The sequence below is a fragment of the Squalius cephalus genome (genome assembly GCF_949319135.1).
Source record: "Squalius cephalus genome assembly, chromosome: 6".
Classification (NCBI taxonomy): Eukaryota; Metazoa; Chordata; class Actinopteri; order Cypriniformes; family Leuciscidae; genus Squalius; species Squalius cephalus.
The window spans coordinates 1,985,060-2,002,500 of NC_137127.1; the positions used below are offsets into that span (position 1 = coordinate 1,985,060).

Here is a 17,441-nt window from a genome sequence, read left to right on the forward strand (position 1 = left end):
TAACGATCTAAGCGCATAGTCTAAAGCGCAGGGCGCAAGTTCACTTAGTGCGTGTCCGAATCCACTTTTGCTAGTTTAATGATGAGAAAAATGGTCGGCGCGCCGGGCACATGGTCTAAAAGGGTCGTCCCTATTCTCTTAATGAGTAATGGGTGTGTTTTGGGATTAACGCGCTCTTTAAATAACAAAAATAATAATAATTGCGCCATTGACTTTAGACTAGGTTTCAGTCGGTCAATGGCTCAGTCTATTTCTGTTGCCTCAAAATAGCAATGCTCCAACAATGCACCAGAACACACTCGTTCTCAGACCAGCAGCCCATGGGCGAACAAATGGCACAAATGCATTTGCTATTTAAACAACGTGGTGCAGGATGTGAAAATGAAAACTGCGTCGGCGCTGCATTGTGCCGGGTGTAAGATAGGGCCCATAGTGTGTATGTGCATGACGTCACCGTCGGCCGGAGTGACTGCGGTTACACACACACTGAGTGGCAGAAACACTGAGTGGCAGAAACACTGAGTGGCAGAAACACTGAGTGGCAGCATCTGTTTTCAGCGTGAACACCGTGAAAAACACATCTAAAACGGGAAAGAGCTTTGAGATTGACTGTACAACTAGATTTGACAAGAAATCTGAGGAATATTTTCACAGACAGACGAAAGCTACAGAACAGAGAAGCAAATGGATCCAGGCAGAGAAAGCTGGATTTGCAGTTTTCATTTTGTGTCAATATGCTGAATTATGGGGTAAAATCATACACTATATATTGTATTGTTATATATTGTATTGACAACTCATCAATTAAATATTAACCACTGTATATTCTGCATAATTGGACGTTTTTAAATAAACACTGACAAAAACTACACAAGTTTCAGAGCTGGACGATATGATGATATATTTAACATTGATATGAGTGATCACATGGATTTACACCTATATTGTGTTTATATAAAGCGTTCACAGGCTAATTTGCTTTATGTATTTCCCCGGTGTGGAAATCAGGTTCATATAAATGTGAGGAAACACGATTCCTGCTGCATGTTAATATCCATGATCACTGGATCTTTGGTAAGTTGTAAGGAACACAATATCGAGTCCAACCTTTAGTTTAAACTGATAATTGTCCGTTTTACACGCGTTTTCCGATGGGAAAGTGACGTCAATGCATATCCTCTATTTCCAGTGCCAGGACACTGTAACGACACAGAGCATTGCTTCGCTCGTGGTTCTGGCTCTTTCTGAGCGCGGGGAAACAGCATGAGGTCGGATTAAATAATTGGCTCTCTGTAACATTAACTAGCTGTAAAAGCATCTGAATTAATCATGCAGCGTCGTGCAAAAGTCACCCTCATTACCGACCGTCTGCATTTACTGCTGCATCATCACAGAGAGAGACACAGAACATGATGGAGATGAAACGAGAAGGACGGCTCATATGAAAGCGATGATGCTAACTGAAGGATTGAACATTTAATGCCACTATTTTCATTCAGCTTTGGGGTCAATGACAAATACAGAGATGATAAAAAGGAAAAACCTCAATAAATGAATAGATCGATTCATGTCATCGACTCTTGGGTTGCATGAAGACGATAAAACATCAAGTCATGGCACCATTTATCCAGATGTTGCTTATACTGACACAAGACCTTCAGAGAAGATAAGCTTAAAAAAGATTAAGCGTTGAGCGGTCTTTATGTTTTACAATTACAATAAAATTTCACTGGGAGTTATATTACCCATAAGAGAGTCACGGTTTAGCAGGGAAGAGGTGAGGCTTGGATCTGTTTGCAGCTTTTATTGAAATGAAACATGAAGATAATCCACTATGATGGAAGGAGTGAGAACAGATAAAAAAAAAAAAAAAATGCAGCAGCTTTGCATCCAATACAAAGACAAAATCTGACAAACTGAGATGAAACACAGGGTTAAATGAGAAGCTAAACAAGACACAGGTGAAATCCATGAGAAACAAATAACAAACAAACATTGGGCCCTATTTTAACGATCTGAAACGCAAGTATCAAGTGCGAAACGCAAGTAACTTTGTGGGCGGGTCTCGGCGCAAATCTAAAATGTGTTGGTCTGAAGTCGCTTCATTACTCATAGGTGTGGTTTGGGCATAACGTGAAATAAATAAATCAGAGCGACATCTCACATTCCCTTTAAGAGCAGGCGCGCTTGTTCCATGGCGGATTGCTATTATAACGGCGGATTTGCCAGGAGCGGTTCACAGCCGAGGAGACCGACGTTCTCGTCAGGGCCGTAAAACACAGAGAAGTGACATTGGGGATGGAGAAACACACCCAGATTAGCTTCGGTTAAACAGGCGTATGATAATTTGGGTAAATGTGATTTCCCAATGAATTGGGAACAATGATTTCCCTCGTGTGGAATATTTTTCTGTGTAATAATGCATGGTTTGCAAAAATGTGAACTGCTGCGTCTGTGTAGATGAGAGAAGCAAAGTGTGTGTGTTGTGCACACGCTACATTATGGCCAAGCATGCGCCCTTAAAATAGCATCTGAACGCGCCACTGACTTTAGACGAGGTTTCTCCTGGTCAGTGGCGGAATTGTTTTCTGAAACTGCAAAATAGCACCAGGGAACGTTTGCGCCGGAACACGCCTCCTCTTTTCCCTGAACCGCCCCCGGGAGCGCAAGTTCATTCCCTAATTTACCGACGTGCGTCTGTGGAGGGAAAAGTCCGCTGTGTGTCGGGTGCAAAATAGGAATGATGCATGCGTCGCTGTACAAAGTCAAGAGCGCTGGGTGCGAGATAGGGCCCTGAGTCTCTGAATAAAAACAAAAAGTGACAATCACTGAAACCAGACACACACACACACACACACACACACACACACACACACTCATACACTGACAATTACATCAATTGTATATCACAATTTACATATAATTTATTATACATTTTAATATTAAATTATATAATTAAATTATGTAAATTGTATACCGTATATATTAAATATAATAATTTGCTTAAATATATTAAGATTCTATTATTATATAATATTAAATAGATAAATAATATTTCACAGTAATAATATTAAAATTAATATATAATTACAATATCCGTAATTGCTTCATATTTCAGGCAGAAGGAGGTCGTATGAGGTTTCTCGTCAGGGGCTCACCGGGGTTTTGGACTCAGCCGAAGGACTGTTTGCTCTCTCTCCCGTCTGTCTATAATAAATTAGCATGTGAAATGGAAACAGACTGAAGCGCAATTAAAACGAGAAGTGCTCTGGGTAGATTGTGGAAATCCTCTCTAATATGGGCTTATTATAAAGTCATTATTGTGAATCAGGGGAATGAAGACTAATGTGTCTCATCCGAACAGTGAGGGACAGATCGACCAATGTATAAATCACAAAAACTATAGAGGCCGTTTCTAGTTTCTCTCTCTCTTACACACAGACTGATGGACGCTCTGCCTCTGAGACTCTAATTGACACGAGACACATTAATGATGAGAGCTTCACGCACTGAACAAACGTCTCAGCGATGATTGATGAAGATGAGGACAAATCAGAGAGACACAAACAAGCAGAAAGACTAAATCTAATCAGATGGACCAAAATCTGCTCGTGAACTGATCTGATAATGAATCAATGAATGAGTGAAGATTGAAAGAAATACCAGAGGAAACATCGTCATCACAACTAGGGCTGCACGATATTGAAGAAAAATGCGATATGCGGTAACTCATTAAATAATGCGATACAATAATGCTTAAAGTGTGTAAAATAAACTTAAAGGATTAGTTCACTTTCAAAAAAATGTTTGCTGATAATTTACATGTCCATGTATTTCTTTCATTAGTTGAAAAGAAATGAAGGTTTTTGAGGAAAACATTCCAGGATTTTTCTCCGTATAATGGACTTCAATGGCAAACAACTATACCAATGTTCAAAGAAGGTTCAAATGTCCGTCTCAATGCAGCTTCAAAGTCTCGACACGATCCCAGTCGAGAAATAAGAGTCTTATCTCGCGAAACGATCAGTCATTTTCTAATAAAAAAAAAATACATATATACTTTTTAACCACAAATGCCCGTCGTTTACCATCTCTGAGATGCGCCACGCATTGCGTCATCACGTTGGAAAGGTCACGTGTCACGTTATCTATCTAAGTTATTTGTCTGTGTTCTCCAGTTCAAAAAGGAAGGGAAGGGTGAAAAATGTCATCTCATTTTCTCCAACTTCAAAATCGTCCGACATCTTTGTTTTAATTTATTATTATTATTATTTTTATTTTTTTCGTGACCTTTCCAACGTGATGACGTAATGCACGGCGCATCTCAGAGACGGTACAAGACGGGCATTTGTGGTTGAAAAGTATATAATTGTTCTTTTTTTTTAGAAAATGACAGATTGTTTCACGAGATAAGACCCTTATTTCTCGACTGGGATCGTGTCGAGACTTTGAAGCTGCATTGAGACGGACATTTGAACCTTCTTTGAACATTGGTATAGTTGGTTGCCATTGAAGTCCATTCTGAGTAGAAAAATCCTGGAATGTTTTCCTCAAAAACCTTCATTTCTTTTCGACTAATGAAAGAAAGACATGGATATCTTGGATGACATTGGGGTGAGTAAATTATCAGCAAAAAATTTTTTGGAAAGTGAACTAATCCTTTAAATTATCTTAAAAATATATTTAAAATTATATAACCTACATGCACGTTTCACATTCTTTTTGTGACGAGAAAACATCCCTACATCTTCTGAAAGTGAACATCAGTGTTTTACTGTATATAAGAAGTGTTATTTTAACATCAGTGTAAACCACGGGGTTTAGGGGTTCAGGACATTAGGGTTATTTAACAACAGAAACTGAATAATCAAATGTAAAAATAAACACTGCTTAGTTTTCACTGTATGAATTAAATATATACTGATTCTTATTAAAGCTACAAAAGATATTCAGCCGAGAGCAGAGAGTGATTTTCTCTTTGTCTTATGTTCATGACTCCAGTTATTGCAAGCCGCTGCGATATGCATATCGCGATATATACATTTGCGATATTTCGATATATTGTGAAGCCCTAATCACAACTATTATATAGATTGTCTGTCTGTATAATTATATGCATTCTAGTATTGCATCACCTGCAAAAATATACTTGGTTTCTGGACACAAAAACACATCCTCATGTTGAAAACACATCTTCGAAACAGCACACCGCTTACTCATTTTTAACAGCATTTGCAATGCAAGAAATAGACACAACATTGTGAAAAACATGAAAAGAAAGAACTCTTAGATGTGTTTATAATCGAGCCCGAATGAAAGAAGCGATTAGATCTGTCAGTATGTCTGAATGAAAGACCAGACACCAGTAATCGCTGATGAAGGAGGTTTCTCACAGAAATGTTGTGCACTAAATCATGACCGGGCAGATTTCATTAAATCAAGTGTTTCCCAATGACTCAGACCTCAACAAACCTCCTGGAGGATATACACGTCCAGTCAAAGGTCAATACAAATATGAATGTGAATGGCGTACGAGCTACTATTAAAAATAAATAAATAAATAAATAAATAAATAAATAAATTACAAATAAACTGTATGTCTACCTCACATGTATGCAATTTTTCACATAGGATTATTTTTTTCATGACTGATTAACATGTAATTAAAAATAGATGTAATAGATGTGACCATAATGTAGTATTCTACTGTTTGAAATGTTGATATTATTAAAAAAGTAGACAATAATCTGGAAGGAGAGTCTGTGAAAAATATCAGGGGAATGATATTCTAATGTCGGGTTCAGACTTCATGATATTTTTTATGTGTTTTTGACTCCTGAATTCTTGCCGACCAATCATTGCTCGGCGTCTTTAATGATATGCATGATGTCATCGAGAAGGCGGAACTAGCGACTGATTTCCGGAAACAAGAGTGTAAACAAACAATGGCTACAGAAGCGGTGTGTTTTGGTTGTATTGTCATCGGTAAAGCCCGAAAAAGCCCCCATCGTGGAGGACTGGAAAAATTTGAACAAGCTAGTCTTTCTGTTGGGATGTTGAGAAGCCTTTCAGATGCAGCATTGGTTGTCATCCACTATGACACACTATACAAGATAAATCGATCGATTCTTGCGTCCTGATCAAGCTGCAACCTTCCTGTCTCTTTCTTGAATCCAACACGGAAACTGCAGTTCATCAACTGGCCACTAGAGAGAGTCAATCCCATAGACCCCCATGTTAAAATGCCCAAATTTACAGCAGAAAAAAACATGTTTACAGCCTGGTGCAAAAAGTGCTTTCGGTCTATATAGCTAATTTTGCCCTTCATGACGACTGTGAGAGGGGAGAATTTTTTTATAACTCATCCGTTTAAATTTTATTAAGCCTTAAAGTTCTGCATAATTAGGGGCGTGGCCACTTGAGTGACAGGTGGATTGCCACTGATGTCACTACTAGCCGTTTGCCTGCTGTCTGTTAGCGTCACGTCACCTCAGCTAATCCGCCTCGCTGCACATTTTCGTTTATCCGGGAGTGACGCTGCCAAGATGGCGACCGCCGGCTCTGCCCACTTTGGGCTTCAAAAATGCTCTTCAGAAACATACGGGTGACGTCACAGACACTACGTCCATATTTTTATACAATCTACAGTCCTGACGCCCATTGTCGTTTACAAATCACCATGACACCCTACAATCGAACAGATCGTGCCAAAATCAGGCTGGTATCGTGTAGTCTGAAGCCGGCATAACACATGTAGTTGGTCATACACATATTCAACGCACACAGAAATCTCTGTACAGTATACAAACTGAATACTACATGAAATGAATAGAGTAGTTCATAGGAGATGTTCAGAAACCTGCCATGCAAAGCTGAGGGTGTTTGTAGAGTCTTTATTTACATGGTTTTAGAGCCCACCTGCTGTGTGCATATTTATATTACACAAGTCACGCTTGCCTTTTATGCTGCTAAACCTTCTTACATCTCTTAATATGCAGCTAAACCCCTCCTGAGGACTTTATCTCAACCTAGATGTCAGGTTTGTATGGAAGCTTGTTTCCACCACGGAATAAATAATAAAAAAGGTAATTGTGACTTTTTTTTCTCACAATTGCGTGATATATAGTAGCAAATGTGAGTTATAAAGTCAGAATTGTGTGATATAAAGTCGCAATTGCATGATATAAAGTAGCAATTGTGAGTTATAAAGTCACAATTGCATGATATAAAGTCGCAATTGCATGTTATATAGTCAGAATTGCGTGATATAATGTCGCAATTGCATGATATAAAGTAGCAATTGCAAGTTATAAAGTCAGAATTGCGTGATATAATGTCGCAATTGCATGATATAAAGTAGCAATTGCAAGTTATAAAGTCAGAATTGCGTGATATAATGTCGCAATTGCATGATATAAAGTAGCAATTGCATGATATAAAGTAGCAATTGCAAGTTATAAAGTCAGAATTGCGTGATATAATGTCGCAATTGCATGATATAAAGTAGCAATTGTGAGTTATAAAGTCAGAATTGCATGATATAAAGTCGCAATTGCATGTTATATAGTCAGAATTGCGTGATATAATGTCGCAATTGCATGATATAAAGTAGCAATTGCAAGTTATAAAGTCAGAATTGCGTGATATAATGTCGCAATTGCATGATATAAAGTAGCAATTGCAAGTTATAAAGTCAGAATTGCGTGATATAATGTCGCAATTGCATGATATAAAGTAGCAATTGCATGATATAAAGTAGCAATTGCAAGTTATAAAGTCAGAATTGCATGATATAAAGTAGCAATTGCAAGTTATAAAGTCAGAATTGCGTGATATAATGTCGCAATTGCATGATATAAAGTAGCAATTGCATGATATAAAGTAGCAATTGCATGATATAAAGTAGCAATTGCATGATATAAAGTCAGAATTGCGTGATATAAAGTCGCAATTGCATGTTATATAGTCAGAATTGCGACTTTATATCTCTCAATTCTGACTTAATAACACAATTGCCACTTGATATCACAGAAAAGATGACAGAAAAGAGAAAAGATGTGAGAACTTTTTTTCTCAGAATTGCATGTTTATACCTTGCAATTCTGACTTTATAACATGCAATAATGAAGAATAAAGTCAAAATTGTGAGATGTAAACTCGCAATTGTAAGATAAAAAGTCACAATTATCTTTTAAAATGTTTTATTCTGTGACGGAAACAAACTTCCATAGGGTTTGTGACTCCAAACCAGACTAGAGCTGTTATGTTATGTTTTAGCAGTCAGAACCAGGAAAACCCCTCGAGTCTTCCACTGAAGAACCTCAGGGACCTGTGCACCATATTGGACGTTATGCTTCCCATCCAGAACATCCAATCAAAGCGACACGAGCCATAAATCAGAACGATCCCTGATGCAGATCCTAATAGAGATGGACTCCCTGCCTCCGCTCAATAAACAAACACAGATGGTCCAGCAACACCAACGCCTTAGACGATCTCTCATGCTAATGTTGCAAACTCTCGCCAATGAGAAGTGGTTAAGCTTTGTCATTATAACATGGTCTAAAGGGGGTGTTTCAGCTCTTTAAAACACCCTCTTCATTAATACTCCCAGTGTGTCCTCAGACGCCCCTGGATGCTGCGAGAGAGGGTTGTTTTGATGGCCATCTCATCCAGAGTCATTAAGCCTTCATTTGAGCTTGATTCAATAACACTCTGACAAACTGGATTCACTCGCGGGAGAGAGACTTGCTTGAGGACACTGTCCAGGGTGGAGATGTTACGACAAAAGCTGGAAATACTGATAAGAGGATGCATTAGATTGAGATTATCAGAAGCAAAAAAGTTAGCTTTCCTCGTGTCAGGTCCAAAACTTTAATGCATAAGATTCAAATATTTTCAGTCCATTTCAGTATGTTTTTGAAAAAATCAAAGACTAATTTTTTAAATAAAAAATCGTGTAAAAACTGTGAAAAATTAGTTGTTTTCTATGTGAATGTATTTTAAAATGTAATTTATTCCTGTGATCAAAGCTGAATTTTCAGCATCATTACTCCAGTCTTCAGTGTCACATGATCCTTCAGAAATCACTCTAATATGATGATTTGATGATCAACAAACATTTATGATTATTATCAGTGTTGAAAACAGTCTTGTTTGGGAAAACATGATACTTCTCTTTTTAAAAGAACAGCATTTATTTAAGATAGAAATCTGTTATAACATTACAAATGTCACTTTTGATTCATTTTAATTTGTCCTTGCTAAATAAAAGTATGAATTTTTGAACAGTAGTAAATCCCAGAAGAGACTATTTTTTTTTACTCTTAATCATTCAGTGGCAAAAAATAGCTGTTCTACATCAAATCATGATCACTATTCATGACAGTCAAGACATCATTAAACTAAAAGCAGGAACTGTTCCCTTAAAAATTACACTTTTAATGCGATGGCCTTCCTTTTCCACTCACTTTCTGTCACACATTACGGCTCTCATCTCTCTCTCTCTCACACACACACACACACACACACACACACACACACACACACACACACACATGCACGCACACACACGCACACACACACACACACACACACACGCACACACACACACACACAATATCTGCTATATTGCTCAGAGTAACTGAATGAAGATATTGAATATCAAAAATATATGTGACCCTGGATCACAAAACCAGTCACATGTCGCACTGGTATATTTATGGCAATAGCCAACAATACATATATGGGCCAAAATTATTGCTTTTTCTTTTATGCCAAAAATCATTAGGATATTAAGTAAAGATCATGTTCCATGAAGATATTTTGTAAATTTCCTATCGTAAATTACCCTGGAAATCCAGAGTTCTCGCGAGAGCACAAGTTGAATTTGCTCAGCGAGTTACTCTGGCGTCGAGTAATGATGCTCATTAAATATGCCCTTGTATGACGACAGCGCTGTGACGTTGAAGTCATTAGTAAACATTGCAAGATGGCTCTGGATGAACACCAGTTGTTTGAAACGGCTTTGGCCACTACAATGAACGAGTTAGACTTGGCTTTTTCTCTAAAAGAGGAACAGAAGACGCCGCTCGAATCGTTCCTTTGCAAGAAGGGCGTTTTTGCTGTTTTGCCGACCGGATACGGCAAGAGTCTAATCTACCAGTTAGCTCCGCTGGTAGCTAAGCGACGTTGTGATTGGTCGTAGTGTTATCCAATTGCGTGCGGTGAGATTTTCAAATGCATGCTTGGTGCCGTCCCTCGAGCCGGCCGATTTTCATTAGTCGATGCCAGACCATTAATCTTTCACATTTAGGTCTGGATTTCGAGGCTAACAGTAAATATATATATATATATATTTTTTTTTTTTAATGTGTGAGTGGATGCAACACAATCGTGAACATAAATGAACAACTTTAAAGGAGATTTTCTCAATGTTTCAATTTTTTTGCACCCTCAGATTCCAGATTTTCAATAGTTGTATCTCGGCCAAATATTGTCCTATCATAACAATCCATACATCAATGGAAAGCGTATTTAATCAGCTTTAATATGATGTATAAATCTCAATTTAAAAAAAAATGACCCTAGTGACTGGTTTTGTGCTCCAGGGTCACATTATCACTAATGTAAACGTCAGCTTTACAAATGCAGTTCTGAAACGATCTCACGATTTGTTAAGACTGATGTTATTAAGTCTCTTGCACTTCTAACATGTTTTGCACACTTCTAAAAGGATCTGTTGAATCCTGTGCGCTGCTATGGGAGAGTGTGTGACCTGCTGTCATGAGAACGAACACGGCTCGACTAAATGAGACACCAGCTGCATCTACAGCTTCACCTCTCACCACTGAGAGAGAGAGAGAGAGAGAGAGAGAGAGAGGGGGAGGGAGAGAGAGAGAGAGAGAGAGAGAGAGAGAGAGAGAGAGAGAGAGAGAGAGAGAGAGAGAGAGAGGGAGGAACACTTCTAATCATCACTGTAATCACCATCCAAACCAATCCTCAAGAGAAGGAGAGGAAATTACAGGCTAATGTTAGCACTCTACTTTGAAACATTCATTAATTGATACGTATAAGACTCAACACTTCGATTTCTGCCAAACCTCCACGACTGGAAACGAGAGTCGTGTAACATATGCTGCACTTCTGTGTCAAACGAGATCTCTTCTGTTTCGCAAGCATTTCTACAAGCAGGCGAGAGCGAATCTCACACATTTCTCAAACTACTAGTCTCTGAATCAAACATCTGCAGTCAAACATCAGAGATCTCAATATGAAGAGAGAGTATGAAAATCCATCATATACTCACCGTAGCATTTAACTTAAGTTAAGTTAACATGACATCAATATTCAGTACATCAATGAAACATTAACAAGACTAGATTATTTTATAAAATTATTAAAAGTAATGTAAAAGAATGATAAAAGTAATAACAATAGTAATATTATTATTATTTTTAAATATATTATGTATTATAATTTTCGTGGCAGTGTTGTCTGATGTTTTTGAAGGTGAGAAGCTAATTTATTGTGTATATTATTTTATAGAATTATTATGTACATTACAAATAATACAAAATATTATTATTAGAATCTGACGTAGTAAGAGGATCTTATAATATTACCGGCCCTTAATCAGCACATTTACACACACGGTGACACCATGTGGTTTTGCAAGCGACAACAGTGAAACCAGTTCTAACAGTGAAACCAGTTCTAACAGTGAGACCAGTTCTAACAGTGAAACCAGTTCTAACAGTGACCAGTTCTAACAGTGAGACCAGTTCTAACAGTGAAACCAGTTCTAACAGTGAAACCAGTTCTAACAGTGAAACCAGTTCTAACAGTGAGACCAGTTCTAACAGTGAAACCAGTTCTAACAGAGAGACCAGTGAAACCAGTTCTAACAGTGAAACCAGTTCTAACAGTGAGACCAGTTCTAACAGTGAGACCAGTTCTAACAGTGAGACCAGTGAGACCAGTTCTAACAGTGAAACCAGTTCTAACAGTGAGACCAGTTCTAACAGTGACCAGTTCTAACAGTGAAACCAGTTCTAACAGTGAAACCAGTTCTAACAGTGAGACCAGTTCTAACAGTGAAACCAGTTCTAACAGTGAGACCAGTGAAACCAGTTCTAACAGTGAAACCAGTTCTAACAGTGAAACCAGTTCTAACAGTGACCAGTTCTAACAGTGAAACCAGTTCTAACAGTGAGACCAGTTCTAACAGTGAGACCAGTTCTAACAGTGACCAGTTCTAACAGTGAAACCAGTTCTAACAGTGAGACCAGTTCTAACAGTGAGACCAGTTCTAACAGTGAGACCAGTTCTAACAGTGACCAGTTCTAACAGTGAGACCAGTTCTAACAGTGAAACCAGTTCTAAGAGTGAAACCAGTTCTAACAGTGAAACCAGTTCTAACAGTGAAACCAGTTCTAACAGTGAGACCAGTTCTAACAGTGACCAGTTCTAACAGTGAAACCAGTTCTAACAGTGAGACCAGTTCTAACAGTGAGACCAACAGTGAAACCAGTTCTAACAGTGAAACCAGTTCTAACAGTGAAACCAGTTCTAACAGTGAAACCAGTTCTAACAGTGAGACCAGTTCTAACAGTGAAACCAGTTCTAACAGTGAGACCAGTTCTAACAGTGAGACCAGTTCTAACAGTGAGACCAGTTCTAACAGTGAAACCAGTTCTAACAGTGAGACCAGTTCTAACAGTGAGACCAGTTCTAACAGTGAGACCAGTTCTAACAGTGACCAGTTCTAACAGTGAGACCAGTTCTAACAGTGAAACCAGTTCTAACAGTGAAACCAGTTCTAACAGTGAAACCAGTTCTAACAGTGAGACCAGTTCTAACAGTGAAACCAGTTCTAACAGAGAGACCAGTGAAACCAGTTCTAACAGTGAAACCAGTTCTAACAGTGAGACCAGTTCTAACAGTGAGACCAGTTCTAACAGTGAAACCAGTTCTAACAGTGAGACCAGTTCTAACAGTGAAACCAGTTCTAACAGTGAGACCAGTTCTAACAGTGACCAGTTCTAACAGTGAAACCAGTTCTAACAGTGAAACCAGTTCTAACAGTGAAACCAGTTCTAACAGTGAGACCAGTTCTAACAGTGAAACCAGTTCTAACAGTGAGACCAGTTCTAACAGTGAAACCAGTTCTAACAGTGAAACCAGTTCTAACAGTGAGACCAGTTCTAACAGTGACCAGTTCTAACAGTGAAACCAGTTCTAACAGTGAAACCAGTTCTAACAGTGAGACCAGTTCTAACAGTGAAACCAGTTCTAACAGTGAGACCAGTGAAACCAGTTCTAACAGTGAAACCAGTTCTAACAGTGAAACCAGTTCTAACAGTGACCAGTTCTAACAGTGAAACCAGTTCTAACAGTGACCAGTTCTAACAGTGAAACCAGTTCTAACAGTGAGACCAGTTCTAACAGTGAGACCAGTTCTAACAGTGACCAGTTCTAACAGTGAAACCAGTTCTAACAGTGAGACCAGTTCTAACAGTGAGACCAGTTCTAACAGTGAGACCAGTTCTAACAGTGACCAGTTCTAACAGTGAAACCAGTTCTAACAGTGAAACCAGTTCTAACAGTGAAACCAGTTCTAACAGTGAGACCAGTTCTAACAGTGACCAGTTCTAACAGTGAAACCAGTTCTAACAGTGAGACCAGTTCTAACAGTGAGACCAACAGTGAAACCAGTTCTAACAGTGAAACCAGTTCTAACAGTGAAACCAGTTCTAACAGTGAGACCAGTTCTAACAGTGAAACCAGTTCTAACAGTGAGACCAGTTCTAACAGTGAGACCAGTTCTAACAGTGAGACCAGTTCTAACAGTGAAACCAGTTCTAACAGTGAGACCAGTTCTAACAGTGAGACCAGTTCTAACAGTGACCAGTTCTAACAGTGAAACCAGTTCTAACAGTGACCAGTTCTAACAGTGAGACCAGTTCTAACAGTGAGACCAGTTCTAACAGTGAAACCAGTTCTAACAGTGAGACCAGTTCTAACAGTGACCAGTTCTAACAGTGAGACCAGTTCTAACAGTGACCAGTTCTAACAGTGAAACCAGTTCTAACAGGGAAACCAGTTCTAACAGTGAAACCAGTTCTAACAGTGAGACCAGTTCTAACAGTGAAACCAGTTCTAACAGTGACCAGTTCTAACAGTGAAACCAGTTCTAACAGTGAAACCAGTTCTAACAGTGACCAGTTCTAACAGTGAAACCAGTTCTAACAGTGACCAGTTCTAACAGTGAGACCAGTTCTAACAGTGACCAGTTCTAACAGTGAGACCAGTTCTAACAGTGAAACCAGTTCTAACAGTGAGACCAGTTCTAACAGTGACTAGTTCTAACAGTGACCAGTTCTAACAGTGAAACCAGTTCTAAGAGTGAAACCAGTTCTAACAGTGAAACCAGTTCTAACAGTGAAACCAGTTCTAACAGTGAGACCAGTTCTAACAGTGAAACCAGTTCTAACAGTGAGACCAGTTCTAACAGTGAGACCAACAGTGAAACCAGTTCTAACAGTGAAACCAGTTCTAACAGTGAAAGTGAGACCAGTTCTAACAGTGAGACCAGTTCTAACAGTGACCAGTTCTAACAGTGAAACCAGTTCTAACAGTGAAACCAGTTCTAACAGTGAGACCAGTTCTAACAGTGACCAGTTCTAACAGTGAAACCAGTTCTAACAGTGAAACCAGTTCTAACAGTGAGACCAGTTCTAACAGTGACCAGTTCTAACAGTGAGACCAGTTCTAACAGTGAGACCAGTTCTAACAGTGAAACCAGTTCTAACAGTGAGACCAGTTTTAACAGTGAGACCAGTTCTAACAGTGACCAGTTCTAACAGTGAAACCAGTTCTAACACAATGGCAAAAGAACCAGCAGAGCCTGAAACTGTTCTGTGGTTGAGCACAGACGAGCACTGAACACTATTGACCAGAACATGTCACCGCTGTCTTATAAAGACCTCAGGAACTGTGGACACTTGTGGAGAAGTTAAACATGATGATGAGATGATCAGTGTAACTCCACAACAACTACAGAAATGTCTCCGCTAACATTCAGAAACTCTTCCTGAGTCTCTCCGTAAGGCTGCACTCGCTACTGGTGATTCTGGGATTCTGGATGAGTGAGATTGGCCTGTTTTGTTATTGCCGGAGTTTCTGAAGCTTGTGTAAAGGCTCCGCCCTCTTCTGAACGGAGGCGGAGCAACAACTCATTTGCATTTAAAGAGACACACACAAAAACGGCGCGTTTTTACCATAGACTGTAAAAAAATATGGACGTAGTGTCCGTGACGTCACCCGTAGGTTTCTGAAGAGCATTTTTGAAGCCTAAAGTGGGCGGAGCCGTCCGTCGCCATCTTGGCCTCGCGTCACTCCCGGATAACAGAAAATAGGCAAACAGGCGGGGCGTGAGTGGAGCTGAGGAGCCTGGCCATAGATATGAGCCTGGCTATCTGAAATCACCTAGCTCGACGTGATCGAGTTAGCTGATGATGTAAAGCCAATTAAAAGTTCCTGTTTTTGCCCTTCGAAATATTATAATAGTTAAAATACATGGCTACAAGTGAGACTGTGTATTACTTCGAGAGTGTTTGTGTGTGACAGTGATTTATGTGCATACATGTCAGTCACTCTTTCATGGTCCGTCAGCGCGGCATCGCTCAAGTTCGTAGAGAGCTTATTCAGTCCATTTTAAATTCTGATTTTGGCCGCCTCTCAAATGGGTTAAACCGTTAAACCATAGATATATTGCCTTTGAAGTGCAAGTAAATGCGCTAGAAATCCGCGCTCATTCATGGATGTGCATTTATTGCACGGACGGAGAAAGCGCCGACGCCTGCATGATTTTATTTGACGGTACATAAGCATATTATAATCCATCTGTTCCGTGAGAGCAGAACGAACGAGCCTTTATTGACGTTTTAAATTTGAAAACCCCAAAAAGCAACGGAATTGTCTGACATCCATTAGTGCATGTTCAGAGGAAAACAACTGAAATACAGCGCTGGTTGTTCTCTCAAACGATACTCGACGACAACGACTGAATCCAAAGACGTGGGCTTTGTACCCAAGTATTAAATTGTATGAAATAATCCCGAAAAAAAGCACAAACACCGCAGAGAAGGCAAGTTCAGCAGCTAACATTTGCTGAGGTGAAGTGACGGCTAGTAACAGCAGACAAACGGCTAGCATTGACATCAGCGGGAATCCACCTGTCACTCAAGTGGCCACACCCTTAAATTTAAATATTAATCAACTAAACGGATGAGTTATAAAAAAATTCACCCCCCTCACAGTTGTTATGAAGGGCAAAATTAGCTGTATAGACCAAAGCCACAGAGAGAACCAGGCTGTAAACATATTTTTTTCTGCTGTAAAGTTGGTAATTTTAACATGAGGGAGATGCAGATTTGACTCACTTCTGCAGCCAGGCCAAGCGGCCAGTTAATGAATTGCAGTTTAACTCACTTCCGTGTTGGTTTCAAGAGAGAGACGGGGAGGTTGCCGCTTGGTTTTTACTCACACCCGAAAAGGGGCAAATTTGACAAGCTATAATAAATGATCTGGGGGGAATTTTGAGCTGAAATTTCACAGACACATTCTGGGGACACCATAGATTTATATTACATCTTGTGAAAATGGGCATATTACTCTTTTCCTCTGTCCTCTTGCACTATGAAACTGCTGTGCAGATCACATTATTATCACATTTAAGCGCGGTGAACAAACCCTCAGAAGTGTCCACTCACCTCCTCCCACTGGTGAATGTAGCGAATGAGCCGCGAGAGTCGAAGCAGTCGTAACAAACTGAGGATCTTCGTGAAGCGTACGATCCGCAGAGCGCGTGCCGTCTTGTAGAAATCCGAATCGATGCGCGTCTCCACGATGAGGAAGATGTAGTCCACGGGGATGGAGGAGATGAAGTCCACCACGAACCAGGAGCGCAGATATTTGATCTTGATCTGCTGAGGGTCCAGAATGATCTCGGCATTGTCCTCCTTCACGATCCCGGTGCGGAAGTTCAACACCAGGTCCATGAGGAAGAAGGTGTCGGAAACCACGTTGAAGACGATCCACGGTGGCGTGTGCTCATCTTTGAAGAAGGTGATGCCCACGGGAATGATGATTAGATTTCCCACCATCAGGAGAAGCATGGTGAGATCCCAGTAAAACCTGGAGGAGAGGGACAGAATGACAAGCATGTTGTATGTTGTTTCCATCCACCCATTATTATGCACATTTTGGGATATCGCATTAAATTAAGAAAGTAAAAAAGTTTGTTTTTCAGAACCCATTGGCAGATATTATTTCCTTTATACATAACCCTCACTTCATTTTGATAGTTTTTTCATAAAACAAAACTTATCGTGCTTAAAGGCGCAGTAAGCAATTTCTGAGAAACACTGTTGATATTT

The 17,441-nt window shown here is 39.5% G+C and overlaps 1 protein-coding gene across 1 annotated transcript in view; it reads right to left on the minus strand.

Moving 5' to 3' along the window:
* Positions 1 to 17,181, minus strand: part of hcn4 (hyperpolarization activated cyclic nucleotide-gated potassium channel 4) — a 72,702-nt gene extending 55,521 nt beyond the window's left edge. The window contains exon 1 of the mRNA XM_079873855.1: positions 16,776 to 17,181. Coding sequence (XP_079729981.1) covers positions 16,776 to 17,180 — 405 coding nt within the window. The 5' untranslated portion in view covers position 17,181. The remainder of the gene's footprint in view (positions 1 to 16,775) is intronic.
* Between the last annotated feature and the right edge of the window lie 260 nt (positions 17,182 to 17,441).